This window comes from Motacilla alba, chromosome 1A (genome assembly GCF_015832195.1).
Source record: "Motacilla alba alba isolate MOTALB_02 chromosome 1A, Motacilla_alba_V1.0_pri, whole genome shotgun sequence".
NCBI classification, from domain to species: domain Eukaryota; kingdom Metazoa; phylum Chordata; class Aves; order Passeriformes; family Motacillidae; genus Motacilla; species Motacilla alba.
Window position 1 is genome coordinate 40,917,448 of NC_052031.1, and position 14,835 is coordinate 40,932,282.

Here is a 14,835-nt window from a genome sequence, read left to right on the forward strand (position 1 = left end):
GGTAGACTAGCACAGCCCATAAAATGTGATAAATGTGTTTTGGGGATTTGGGGGTTTTGTTCATTTTTATTTTCTCTCCCAGTAGTACAGAAGGATGTGATTCCAACTGTATGCAAAAATCCGTGTTCTTAAAACATCTAATACCACCGCGGTGCACTCTATTTCATTTCTGTGTGTATTTATTTTAGCATAAACCAAAGCAACATTTGAATTTAAATTCCGTTGCACTGCAAAAGTTGTTTCAGGGAAGAATGAATTCAGTTAATGAAACTTTTCTCACCAGGTGTTCCTTGTGGCAGGATTTTGAAAAATTTGCGTGTTTCTGCGACACCTATTCAGTCACAGAGAGTATGGGAGGAAAACAGCACCCATCTCTGCTCTTTGCATTTTAGAGCATTTAGAACATTTCTGCGGTGAAGGGAACATCCACGACAGAAGAATCTGCTTGCAGCGTGTGTTCCTGCTAAGTGTGACACGTGTATCTGTCCTTAAATGTATTCAGAGAGACAGAAATGTTCTGCATTGTATCTGTATCTGTATTCAACATATGGAGCATTTGTCTGTATCTGAGTAGAGAAAAACAAAACAAAACAAAAAAAAAACGTTCACAGAAAAAGCAGTAGCGCGATGGAGGCTGACGCCAATCTTCAGCTTTACGTTTTTATACTCACACGCTGGAGGTTACCCTGCCCTCACCTTCGGGTCATTTTTCTGGGCTTTACGGCTCAGGAGCTGTGAGAGCTGGGAGGCAGAAAGAGAGCCCGGAGCAGATACGGGCTCCCCGGGCAGTCACGGAGTGCAGGACATGCGGTGCGGAGACCGGGACCCCGCGCCCCGCGGGGGGCAGAGCGCGCCCGTCCCGCCGCCGCCCTGCCTCCGCCTGGGGTCCCGGCGGGTCCTGCTCCCTTCCGACCTCGGGGTGCTGGCACGGAGCCTGGTCTGTGCCAGTCGTTGAGGAAGGATACCTAAAGGAAAAATCAACAGGGAAAAGTACATCCCGAGAGATACGTCTCTGAGGAATGCTCGCTCTCTTGAAACCGCAGCGGGTGGCTGTGGCAAGCGCTCTTCAGAAGTAATAGGGAGTCTCGCCTGGTCGGGTCTCAATTTTTTGCGCATCTATGAAACACTCTATCAAGCGGCTTTTACCGTTATCTTCCTCCATCTCTCGCACATACAGACTTCCCTTTTTGTTTCTTCCCCCTTTTTCCTGCTACCCGTGCCCGATGCAACACTCCTACCCATGGCCAGGGTTATATCCCTGCCGTGCCCCATGTCAGGCATTCCCTGCCCATCCCCGGTTTAACATCCCTGCCGTCACCGGTGCGCGGTTCCTTCCCTTGCTGTAGGGAAAGGTTCTACAGATGAAAGAAAAAGGGCGTCAACCGCACGAGGACGGCGGCGCGGTCGCTCCCCACCCCTGGCCCCGCGCCGGGGGACGGAGCACCTGCGGAAACTTTTTTTTACAAATAATAACGACAATAATAATGAAATCCCAGGATAGGTCGCTTTCGGGAAAAGCCGTGCGGGGCCCGCCGTGGGTGCGGGGGTTCGCTGCGCGCCCCGCGGGGCTCCGCGTGCGTCAGGCGGCGAGTGGCGTCAGCGGGCGCGGAGCGGCGGGGAGGGGGCAGCGGGAGGGAGGGTGGGAAGAGGGAGGGAGGGAGGGACGGAGCTTCGTCAGGAGGCGATGGCGGTATCGCCGTGACATCACCCCGCGGCTTATATAGTTGGGGAAGGGTCTGGGTCCCCCGTCTGGTGCCTGCAGCCGCCCGTCAGCACGCGTGCGGAGGGCGAGGAGCGGCGGGGCTCTGTATCTCTCTGTCTCTCTGTCTCTCTTTCTCTCTCTCTCCGTCTCTCCCTAGGATTTATGGACTTTACTTTCTAGAGGGCGGCGCGGCAAGGATGAGAGTCCAGCTGGTGTGCGTGGTGCTGCTGGCCCTGGCCTCCTGCAGCCTCTGCTCAGGTAAGTGCCCGCCGCCGCCTCCGCCGGGCGCGCCCGCTCCGCCCGGCCCCGGAACCCCTCTGACCGCCGGCGCTGAGCCGCTCCCGCAGCCGTAAGAGGGACCCGAAGCAAGGAAGTGAAGTCGCTTCGGGCTCCCCCGGCTGTCCCCATTAGGCGCCCGGGAGCCGCCTCTGATAACGGGCTCTGGCCAGCATCATTGGTTTTTTATACCTCTCCTCTAACTTTCTCCCTTCGTACAATCCATTCCTCCTCACAGCATCCATACCACGGCAATTAGTGTAGACTAGTCATTGGAAATACAAATCAGCGCAGACCATCTGCTTGGTTGTGCTGTGGTTCATTGAGTATCATGTATTTCCAAATTAAGATACAAATTGTAATTTCTGCGACTCATGAATAGCTGCTGTAATCCAAATCAACATGAATATGTATGCCCTTCTTTTGCTTTTTAGAAAGAGAAATACAATTTTATTATCTGGAGAAAAAGTTGCTAACAACAAATCTGAAATTATGGCCAAAAAAACTGCTGAAGCACAGGCAGATCACACAGTAAGAAGGTTGAGGTAAATACATCTCTTCTTCAAGAGCAACTGCTTTAAAAAGATGAAAAGGAGGACAACATATGAAAATGCATTTCTTGCTTCTTTGAAAAATGACACATCTTAAGCATCTCCCATTCATGTCTAAAGTTTATGACCAAATAGATATAGTGATAGTTAAACAGGTGTATGCACGTATATATGCAGCAGAATAGCCTGCAAAATCCCATCTGAACTAACTTGAAAATTGATTTTTAACTCCACTAAATTTCAGGGTAAATTTACAGGTAACTTTATTTTTCAACTTTAGCGTTCAGAGGGACTTAGAATTCCTAATTTTTACTTTAGATGGAAGTTTACAGTTTGTATTCCCCTGCAAAAGAAAAATGTAAACCATGTGATATCTGCATTTTATTACAGTTTAAGTATAATTGTTCTGTATATTATAGAGAATGCATGATCTCAGTGACAAAGCTTAACATTTTTTTCTCTCCATATATTTCTAAGCTTTTTAAACAAGTTCCTCACTAGCATTTTCAGTGAAGCGGTTTCAAATTCAACTCATTATAGAGCCTTAATGAAAGACCACTAAAGTAAAAATAAACTAAGTGGGAACTAAAATAGGTTCATAAAAAAATGCCCCAGAAGCCAAATTGTGTGGGGAACTAACACAAAATAATGGTTTATTTGCTTGAAAATTTGAAATTATTTGTAAATGAGAAATGACACAGAGAAGCTTGGGTGAAGGGGCTCAAATAATCTGTTACTAATATGGACAGTCATACCATAAAAAAAAAAATTCTTCTAAAAATGTTTGCCCTTAGGTGTAAGTATGTACCTGTAGAATGTAATTATTCCTGTAAAATGTGAATATATAAGTAGAAACTATTTTTCTTGTCAGTGGGGTCAAGAACACATCAAACTGTGTGAATTTCTCTCTGATTTAAATAATAATGTGTAACCAGGCTTTTTATACAATGCTTTCTGAGAGTCTGTTCTTTTTATGTTTTTGCTCCTCATCCATCTCTTTTGACTCCTGAATTACCTGAACATGCTTCCTTCTCTCCCTCCAAGCCTTGCTTTATTCTTCACTCAAGGAATCTTGACTCCTAAATAATATCCTCTAGATTTCTTTTTTTTTTTTTTTTCCAATCCAAATGCTTCTTAATACCTTCCTTCCCATCTTTCATGCCTGCATCTATCTTCCAGTGTTGATGTGTGGAAGATACCTTCCATCCTTTATAGGAACAAAACCCAGGTGCTAACCAGGCACAAGTCCTCTTATTGTTCTCAGCTGGTGTGATCGAGGACCCCACAAATCATGATGCTGTCATTGTGTGTGTGCTCACCTACTCACAGGAGATGCTATCATTGACAGAAATTCGGCTGAGATGATCTTGTGCTGCCAGCAGAACTTGGGCTAATGGTAAAGCTGGCAAAACAGACTGCAATTCTGGCTGAAAGGCATTAGGTTGGAGATAACTTGCTAGGGACTTGCTGGCTGGTCTGCAACTAGTCCTATTTAATATGAGGATTTTCGACATCGAATAAGACTGGTTGTAGATCAGCATTACAGCAAGTCACTTAAATGCAATTGCTTTGATGCTAAAAATAATGAATGAATCTGTTGTGTTGGCAATGCAAAAGTGAACAGGAGCCTCCCTACAGAGGAAGGGGATATGTGTGACACAAGGAAGTTTTTGATGACCTAAATAATAGGAGTAAGGAGCAGTGCAGCAATACAAAATGCAGTGGCTTAGGAAATAACAGAAATTCCTGTTAAAAGCTCCTTTTTAACCAAAGCACAACTGTTGGAAATCTGAGGAATAAAAGACATTATCTTGTTATCTAACCTGGTTTTTGGGGTTTTTCAGCCACAAAAGACAAACAAAACCAAAAGACATATAAGACAGGTGCCCTCTGTAGCTAATGGTAAGCATTAAGGTGATTAAGTATTGAGGCTTCTGAATCAAACTGTGCTATGCTGTTCTCTCTTGAGAACACATCAGGGACAGAAGAGGGCTGCTCTGACAAGTTGGGGAAGACAAGGCTTTTGCAAGGAAGGAGAATAGGTGAGAGTCCAATAAATCTGGGCATAGCCTTATGGGATTTCCAGGGTGATGTTTTCTGACCAAAAGAACACAGTGATCTTGCACTTGTTTGCTAATCTTGTAAGGACACATGAAAACACTAAGCTGCAATGATTCCTCTCAATAAATACATGATGGGTATATATTGCAAATAGAAAGGTATTATTTCTAGTGTAGTAATTTATTTGCAAACCATGGATACATTTGTAATTAGAAATAAATTAGAGATGAAATCAGAAGCGAGTACGCACTGATATTTAGGAGAGTTTCCTAAAGAAGAAACAAAGAGACAGTAGTTGTAAGATTTATTGAGATTGAACATGACTGATTTTTAAGAGCATTGTAATGAGTGGCTTCTGTGCTGATAGAAACCTGTGGCACATTAGCACATGCTTGTGCTCCCTTACAGTCTCATGTTCTGTGGAAGGTAGTGACGCAACATGGTGATGATCCCTGAAAAGAAGGCATGGACAGAATCTATCCACAGATTTTGTGGTAGGGTCTCACATGCCGACAGCATTGATTATTGAAAGTGAGATATTGCCTTTGCCTTTATGAATATGGAATATATTTGGGTTTAGTATGGTTTGAAATATTAGTGCATTGTTTGGTTTTGGACTGTTGGTATTCCAGAAAAGGTAAAAGCTATGTGGAACTGTATTTCACCTAAAGGCTTAACTGATTCCTTACATTTTTTCTCTTCGAGCTGTGATTGCTGCTGCCAAGGCACCAGATCTTCATTGTGATTCTCATCTTCATCTTGTGATGCTGTGTGTAGAAATGTGTCTGTGTTTTTTCTCTTTTCACAGCAATTTTTACCCTATTTACCAAATCACAAGTCTTGCAAGTCTACTGAGCTATCAAAAGTCGATTAAATCAGTAAAGAAAATCCCTAGACTTCCAGTCAGAATATTTTCTTTTTTATGTATACATTATCAAGAGCTTGTACTATAAACTGGTCAAGCTCTGTCCCCTCATATCAGTAAAAATACTCTTAATTTAATTAAGAATGATCAAGAATATTGATTACTAATCAGATAATCAGAACTGCCATTTACATAAATAATTACTACTTAAAAATATTATTTGAAAATAAATATTCAATTTTTTCTTCCAAAGTGCTCATTTTGGAAGGTGACAAATATTTATTATGAAAATAATGAAGAATATTGCAGCAGGTTTTTTATACTGAAGGAATTGCAGTTTAATGAGCCCTTCTGCTATGAAACTGAGTATAAACGAACAGTTCAATTCAGTTCAATAATCATACTTTAAAATGTATTGAGTATTTATTTTAATATAATGTTGCTGTTAACTGAAGACTACCGACAGTCCCTCTAGGTTACTGGTGTTTGTGTTTGTTGTTTATTTTTAAAAATCATTTAAATACCTAAGTTAGGTATACTGAATTGAAATGTCCATGATTTATGATCAAATAATAAACATATGTTTCTGGTTTATTCCCAGATTCAGAAGAGGAAATGAAAGCATTAGAAGCAGATTTATTGACCAATATGTACACATCAAAGGTAATTATTTTTCTTCCTTTACCTGACAGGGAGGGAGCAAATGAATTCTCATTACAAACTCAAAAGTCTTTGCACAAAGTAATAACCTATGGTCTAGACATAAAAGTTCAGTGTTAGGTTTTACTTTGGTGCAAGATTTTCTCCAGTTCAAAGGAAATATAAAGGTGTTGATATGACACACTAAACATGTTCCTCAGCTGTAACACTGGTACTTTCATTAAACTGTCAAAACTGTGTTATGTACAGAGATGTAAATTTATGTGAGGAAATGTGTTTCCAATAAGATTATGCCCGATGAAAGCTAAATTAACCTTGAGTCAAATCTGTAAGTGCTATTTTTACGCAGAACCCTTCCTATATGCATATAAAATTAAGACAATCATAAAGCAAAACTAGTTAATATTTATGCCAATTTTGGTTTAGGATTTTGATCACAGTGCCAGTGCAGGAACATGGGGACATGACTGTGAAAATACTTTGTAAATGGCATTTCCTTGACAGGTTTTCAGGTTTTTATTATGTGAATAATGTTTAAGTTATTTAATATGAATATATAAAAATTCAGTGAAAACCTCATATTGACAAGGTGAAGCAGAAAGTGTTGCATATATGTATTGAACAGGCTGATAGACACTTTCTCAACACACTTATCTTCCACAAATGATGTAAGAAATAGATGTGTCTGTTACATCTTCAACAAAATATAAAGAACAAACTCTGAAACAAGTGATATGGGTTTAAGGGTGAATATTTTAATTCATTATTCCAATAAAGTTTTAGTGGTACTTAAATGTAATGGAAAATAAAATGAGAAATAAAAAATTTCTCCCCCAAAAAAGAAATTTTCATAAGCCAATGACTAGTTGAAGGTTGAAGACAAAACCTGCCAGGATGACTTCTGCATATATTTTATTTAAGTATACATGACCTTTTCCACAGGATAATTGGATAGACTAGAGGATATATGAGGCCAGAAATGCATTTTCTTTATCTGGTCTGGCAGTTCTTAGATCTTACTGTTCTTTACTGGCATGATAGTTAACCTTAGATTACAAACAAAACTGTTGGCCACTCGCTTTTCTAAGGTACAGAAAGATTTAATAACTTCTACTTTTCTGAGACATATTTAAATGTAGGAGGCTGACAAAAATAGTTTTTTTTTTTTGCTGTGTGGCAAAGCATTTCATGCCCTGGAACAAAACCCTGCAGCTGTTGGTATTTCTACTACTGACTTTAGTGGATCTGTGAACATAACTTCCATCTTTTCCTCCCTCTCACCACAGACCACAAGCTCAGGTAATTCCAAATGCACAATTGTATTGCACCAGTTAATAATGTCATGATGTTTGCCATAATACTCTTAACGTTTTTTGATGTCATGTAGCTTGCTATTTAGCTTCCTCAGGGTATTTACCACAGTCAACTGACACTTGAAGTTGACGGAAGCAGTAGATTCATGTTGGAGACATTGCTTTCATTGCTTTAATTCTGGATTATACTGCCTTAAATCACCATCTAAAGTTCATTAGTTGAATTTATGTTGTCTCTTGACATCAAAGCAAGACATGGTGGAAACACTAAAAACTGTGTATCAAGTCTTCTACAAGTAATATCACTATCCCATTCATTACTGAAATTACTTTTTTACTGTTGTCCACTGCCAGATTTTAACCCTCATTACAACAAATTATGGTTCTGGTGTGATAGACAAATTTGAAGACAGTATGTGTAATACATGTCTTGTGCCTGAGATCTGGTTCCATTTGAAGGCAATTAGTGCTAAATTGCACAGACTGTATTTGACACTGACTTGGTAATCAGCAAAGGAAATCCTAACAATTTAAACAGCATTAAGATGGGAAAAAAATTACTGTTCATGAAAGCTGAGATCCAAAAGTGAAGCAAAATGGATTATGACTTGTGGGTTTAGTATTTGATAGAATAAAAATCTACCTAAGTAAGCACTTAGGGACTGTAGTATCAAGACGAGAGCCAGGGCTTAAGCACACCTTTTGCAATATTCAGTAGTCTATCCAGTATTATGGGAAGAATTGTCTTATGCCTTGAACTTCACAGACTGCTGTCCAGTGTCTGCTGCCCCTTTTCAAGTCGCTCTTTAAAGTCACCTATATGCTGAATCACTCTCCATTCCCTAAAGAAGTAGTTCATGCTTATTGCAATGTCTTCAACACTTAATACAGTTTGTCACCCTTCCCTGCTGATACATCTGAATCAAGATACAAGGATCAAACAAGTCCTTAAAATGCTGTATCTGTCTTTTCCCTAAGATAAAATCTGAAAAGCCATTTGGAAGATTGGGTAAACCAACAAAACCTGACTTGTCAAAATATGTGGACAGTTATCTCCTGTCTCTCTTTTGTTTTAAATAAAAAACTCTATTCATATCAAAGAGATAACTCTGTTTCTAGCTTCCTAAATGCTTGCCTGAAACCACTAGTTGCACAAAGAATCTTTTTTTGCAGATTGACACTGTGTTATTTAGAGGGGAAAAAAAAAAAGTAAAACAAAAATATTCCTTGGAGAATATATTGGCCCTAGAATATACTCCACCTTTGGGATGCCACCCAACATTAATTTTCTGAAGTCATGGACCCACTGAGTTTTCATTGTTGTAGGATGCCTATTTATGAGTGCATTTTCCCAGAGAGTTTAGCCTCCTTGTCTGAGGAGCTGCCTAGAAGAAGGAGGAACCTACAGCTATCTAGGAGCTAGTGACTTCCTGACTCAGTCATCACATAAAAATTAATTAGGTTTACAGGCATTTATATGCACCATGGAAGAACTTCTTCTTTTAACAGAATTCACTGCTATATCTAATTAAGTATATTATTTCTATGGTTACAATCTGAACAAAATTCAACTGCTATTATGGAAAAGAACCACAGAGATCCTACACTCACCAGGGATTTTTACTTTGTAATGAATTTGCTTTTTATCTGCTTTTACTAGATAAAGACAAGAATGTAAAAAGCAGATATAGTTTTTCCTAAGGAAAAATAGCATTTGGGATGTATAGATGGATTGTAACAAAAGAAGTACCTTAGGCAAACTATCAGGGGTATCATTCAATGAGATATGGAAATAAAATATCATATGAATTATAACTTGGAAATCTCTTTTGTCTTGCATAAGACAAGCCTGTTGTCAAAGAAGGAAATACGCTTATTTCAGTTTCTTAGATGATCTTAAATTTTCTTTCAAGATCCATGAAGTGTGAGAAACTTTATATCTGATTCTTATTTACAAGCATGTTCAACAGTGGAAATATATGCATCATATTCACTTCAGTATTCACATACCTTTTAAATTCTAGTTCATACTTCAATCTCCTTTCTTTCTTCAGATTATTTCCAGATATTTTCCAAGTTACTCTTCAGAAAATTAGTTCTACCTTGGCAGATAAGAGTTCCTTGTTTTATTGTGTAGGTGTTTTCCAAAACATGAATTGAGCTACTGTACTTGATATTGCTTATACCTGTGTGGAAAATACATGTAAAGGTATAAAATATATCCCATATTATAAATTAACCTGAAAATTTGGATTATCATAATCTTAAACTGTTTTTTTACATGTACCTTTAGGATAACTGCCTCAGATATTTTCCATAACCCCAAAAAAGCAAAGCAGTCTGATTTTAATGCTTGCTGTAATAGTGGAGCAGAAAAATAACATGACGGTTCTGTTCAGTGACTGGATATGACCTGGAAAACTCCACATTCAATTAAAATAACCCAAAATTCATTCTGACTGAATTGTTTAATGGTAGCAGTAAGTCAGAAGCAGGTGTATCCAAGTAAAAATACTTTTGAGGTGATATATTCATGGCATTAATAGGAATGAGATTCCCCTAACAAATGAAATATTAGTTAGAAGCTTGCAGACAGAACTGCAAATTTGCTTGCTCCTCACCTCATAAGTAGGAGCTAAGACAATTTCCACCTAAGGAAATCTGCTATTTAAGTATTTTACTAATGCACAGAGGTAAAAATGTGCATCAGAATGACATAAAGTAGCAACTTTAGATCAAAAAGATTCTATAAATTATGCAAGAAGGCATGAAAAATTACCCTATCCTTTACTCTTTTACCCTATCCTTTACTCTGTTTCCATCCACTGGAATATTTTCGGTTCTCAACTCAGAAATCTCACTTGCTCATGTAGCACTGCCTCTAGATTCTATGCTCCATTGCAATTTAGCTGTTGAAGTGCTAGCTCACATTTCTTTAGCATACCCAGGAGAGAGCAGTGAACTGGAGAAGCCTTCTCATTTGTCATGGAAAGTTCCATACTTTTATATTTCAAAAATATATTAAAACAGACCAAATAACATATTGAAATTGCCTTGGGCATTTGGTCTTTTCCCTAGTTTAATTTCTGTTAATAAAATTAGATATTCTGCAAAGAGAATAATTTAATATTTTTATCTTGAAACTGTCACATCTTTTTAAATAATTTGATAGTTTAACTAGGGTACTTCAATGAGAAAACAGATCAGCTCAAAGTAAAGAGTGCATAACCAATTACAAGCTTCCAAATAAGAGTTCAGATTTGATTTCTTAGCCTCAGAACAAAATAATTTTTTTTTAATGTTGTCAGGAATCTGAGAATGCACAGCAGTTTTATTAAAAGGCTAAATCATTCTCATTTTGAAGGGCACACATTTATCAGATGTATGTTGGAGTAGTGATCATGGACAAAAGAAAACTTTTTGTAACTAATGCTAAAAGTGATGCTAACTTTTCTTGTTTCTTCCTCATTTCTCTGAATTTTCTTTCTTTTCCCTCAAAAAATAGTCAAGTGTGATGAATATACATAAGTCTTGCATGCAAGGCCCCTTTGTTAGGAAGGTGCTCTAAAGAAACAGGTTATGTGATTACCTGGTGTTCAGCCAAGTAAACAGTACATCCACACTCAATCAGTGTGAAAGGCAATGTCTGTGTTAGTGTCATACCTGTATTTAACTTCGTACATACAGGAAAAGAAGCAACCACATTTCAGTTCATAGGTAAGGTCTAGTCCTAATGTGCCCAGCAAGGAAATCCTTAGCAGGAATAACTAGGAATTTGCTATTTGGCTTTTGATTGGAGATTGCTATGTCACCAGTTCTAGTTGAAGGAAACTAAATTCTATACTCAGCACTGAGAGGAATACAGTGCAGAAGAAATAATTAGTAGTGGGAGAATGAAGAAAATGGCAAAATCACAAAAAGTAGTAAATGAGGTAGGAATTAAGTTTTAAACTTGCTTTTTTGCTATTGATAATCAAAATGGAAGAAGACTACTGCTGCAACTGCTTGGAAAAAACAATACCAGTAGAAAAGTAAAAATCATGCTTATCAGCATTTCTTTTAAATTGCTTAAGAGCTCATACAAATTGCAAGATACTAGAACAAGCAAAATCTGAGACAAACCATGGTGAAATTTCCTTTTTTCTATCTTTCTGTAACAGGTTCATTATGGGCCACCTAAATACAGTTGGTCTTGGTTTTTAAGTCCAGTTACCATGTCAGGAATACTTTGTTTTCACAGCTATGTTTTATCTTTGCTCCATCTTCCTAAGCCTATAGACCTTCAATTAACATCTCCCAGGCTCTTCCCTTTTCAGCATCCACAACTCCTGGGGCTTACAGATTCTGTAAGTTCAGACCCAGCCTCATCAGACAGCTTGTCCTGAAGCAGGGACTCCATTCCTTTTCTCAGGGAATTTTGAGATGACTGGTATTTGTGCTGAACTAGGGAGGAGTGTCTAGTTAACCACAGGCATCCAGTTTGGATTCCTGAGCTGGGAATTTATCCAGTGGGTTTGATTCATTATCCTTATTTACACCTGTGAATTTATATTATATTAATTTCCATCTGTGTTTTTGTTTGCACCTGTGCAGAATGACTATGAAATGCTGCCATTCTGGTTTGGTAGCAGTTTAGCTTTTTCATCATTTATATCTACCTGGGGGGCAAGGCTGCAAGGAAGCAGACTTGGCGTGTGTAATAAATGAGTTGTCCTAAGTTCTGCACTCTAATTATTGTCTAAAAGTTGACCAGATGAAAAGCACTTCAGAAACATAAACTTGTTTCTAACAAAACGTTTGAATGTAGCACATGAATACAAAAACCCTGAAATACATTAAATGGTGGTGTTTTTATTTTCAGATTAACAGAGCAAAACTTCCTTACTGGAAAATGACCCTGCTAAATGTCTGCAATCTTGTCAACAACATAAACAACCAAATGGGGGAAACAGTAGAGGTAGATGAGGAGGATCTGGTTCCAGGAAGACAGTTCCCTGCTGCTCTGGATGGCTTCAGCTTGGAAGCAATGCTGACAGTATATCAACTCCAAAAAGTTTGCCACAGCAGAGCCTTTCAGCATTGGGAGGTAACACAAACTATTGCAAATGCACATTTCTACTGCTATTAAACTCTCAGGCTCTGTTTGTAGTGATGTTGTAGAAATCTATATCCATGTGGCCTCCATCACAATGTCTGAGCTTTCCTTCCCTTTTTTATATTCTATAATACCTCTAGTATGCCTCTTTCAGTGTGAGTAGTGAATTTGTGCAGTTTCTGATGACCTGAGTGTATGTTTCTTACAACTACCCATGGATAAATGAGAACTTTTCTTAACTACATACTTTTTCCACTCTTTGTAGCCATTCCAGGTAACTAAACAAACATATGAAAGTCATCAACTATGCCAGAAAACATAATTAATTTCTGCTTAACAGACATAAGGTTATTATAGATCCATTGAAGCATAAATAAATGTACACAGTGTTTCTGTTTGAAGACCCTAAGGCAAACTGGATTCAAAATGCAGGGATACATGCCCATGTGTACGTAACATTTTACTAGGTGCTCTGGTTTTCTTATCATTGCTAGGAAATTGGCAACAAGGTAAACCCTGCTAAACCTAAAGAGGGCCCTGGAAGTTGACATTGTGATTGTATGAAGATTGCTGCTCTTAAGCAGTGATTGTTTATAGTCCATTTGTGATATTTAGTTTAGTACAACAGTTACAGTGACTACACAGAAACACATTAGGCGCAATCCACTTGCATTGCTAGATATTACACTAAAATCTGCTTTGTGTAGTGCAAAAAGATAACTCAGTATCACTACTCACTTTCCAGTAAAGCAAATTTCTTCATCTATCTCAGATTCATGTACAGTCTAGCTGAATCCAGATATTTTTGGTTGGTTGGTTGGTTTTTGTTTTTGTTAGCTTGTTTGAGTTTTTGTTTGTTTCATTTTGCTTTGCTGAATCATAAGTCTTTATATTCCCAATCCTCATATTAGCTGGGGTGCTCCATGCAGAGGACTGCAACTTCTTTGAGAACCAGTTTTCTGAAGACTCTCTTCATCATTGCATTTATTGCTGGAAAGGAGCTACCCTAAAAACAAATATGCAATAACCCATATGTCTTAATCATAGTTTCCTTCTTTGCAGGAAGCTGTAGATTAAAATATTTCTCAACAGATGAAACCAGCAAGCAGTGCATGTAGGTGTTTAACCTAAATGTGTGATAACAGAGTGATAGTCATTAGAAAACTTTCAGTCTATTTGAGGTTTATTCTGAGGATATACCAGCTTTCCTCTCTAGTCAAAACCAGTTATCTAATTTTTTTGAAGTGGAATTTAAATATTACTTCTGTAGGGCTCAGGTCATCTTTAGCCTGATTTTAGTTTTGTGCCTTAAGTTTTGTCTTTTTTTTTTTTTTTAAATTAATGCTGCAGCTAATATAGTAAAGATTTTTCTTAGTAGCAGATGTTAAAATAATATTTTATTAAAATTTTGAGGAGATTATAATCTTCATTACCAAAAAAATAGATCACAGTGAGTCTCTTCTTGCATCCTACAGTTACTTCAGCAAGATGCTTTTGATCTAGAGAACTCAAGCCAAGAAAAAGAAATCATGAAGAGAAAAAATCCCTATATTCTGAAACGGCAGCTCCATGTGAACAAAGCTAGAAGACCATACATACTCAAGAGAAGTTCATATTACTGATGCAGCAGAAGAAAACAATGTATATTTAGTTCATAGGTAACTGTGCATTATGGTTATCTTATCTAAATCTAAAATCATACTTGTGTGAAAATATACTCTGGAAAATCAAGATGATAACATAGCTGTGTCTTTTTTGCAATTGCTGTTTCTTGATTGTGAATTTTTCCTACTTGAGATTAATTGGACTAATACATTTGCAAATAAAACTAGTTTTTAAGCATGATGTATTGTACAAAACTGAGATTTCAACATGCTTTCAAACAATCTTGTAGTATTTTCCAGTTTTATAAAGCACATCAACATAACACCAAGTAAATTGATATTGTCCATAAATCCTACTGAGAATATTACAGCTTCTTAATGCAACACCTCCAACATGTAAATGTTTCCAAGTTTCTTGAATAATATAGTAGTAAGAAGTGCCACAGTATTTAATGTTTTTGCTAGTTTAATTTATTAGGAATAGGTCTAAGAAAAGGATTAAGTGGCAATTTCAAAATGAATATTTTAAATAGCTTGCAAGTGAATTTTGAATTTTTGACTTCTAATCTATGAATGCTCAGGAAAAACGAAAAAAATCATAAGCTGATTCATGTCCCGATGCTGTCACTGTTGTAAGTGAAAATAGTAATCTGATTACACAAGAAACTTGATGAAGTATTTTAAAGATTAATTGAAATTAGAACATCT

At 37.8% G+C, this 14,835-nt stretch overlaps 1 protein-coding gene across 1 annotated transcript; it reads left to right on the top strand.

The window, feature by feature from the left end:
* Window positions 1-1,660: 1,660 nt before the first annotated feature.
* Window positions 1,661-14,368, top strand: NTS (neurotensin). Its single transcript, XM_038155128.1, has 4 exons — window positions 1,661-1,960; window positions 6,057-6,118; window positions 12,290-12,514; window positions 13,999-14,368. The coding sequence occupies exons 1-4, from the start codon at window positions 1,900-1,902 to the stop codon at window positions 14,143-14,145; spliced, it is 495 nt and encodes a 164-aa protein (XP_038011056.1). The 5' UTR covers window positions 1,661-1,899; the 3' UTR covers window positions 14,146-14,368.
* Window positions 14,369-14,835: the final 467 nt, after the last annotated feature.

Coding starts and splice junctions, on each gene's coding strand:
- NTS (XM_038155128.1), top strand. CDS start 1,900: ATGAGAGTCCAGCTGGTGTGCGTGGTGCTGCTGGCCCTGGCCTCCTGC. Junction 1,961..6,056: donor CTCCTGCAGCCTCTGCTCAG/GTAAGTGCCCGC, acceptor GTTTATTCCCAG/ATTCAGAAGAGGAAATGAAA. Junction 6,119..12,289: donor CCAATATGTACACATCAAAG/GTAATTATTTTT, acceptor TTTTATTTTCAG/ATTAACAGAGCAAAACTTCC.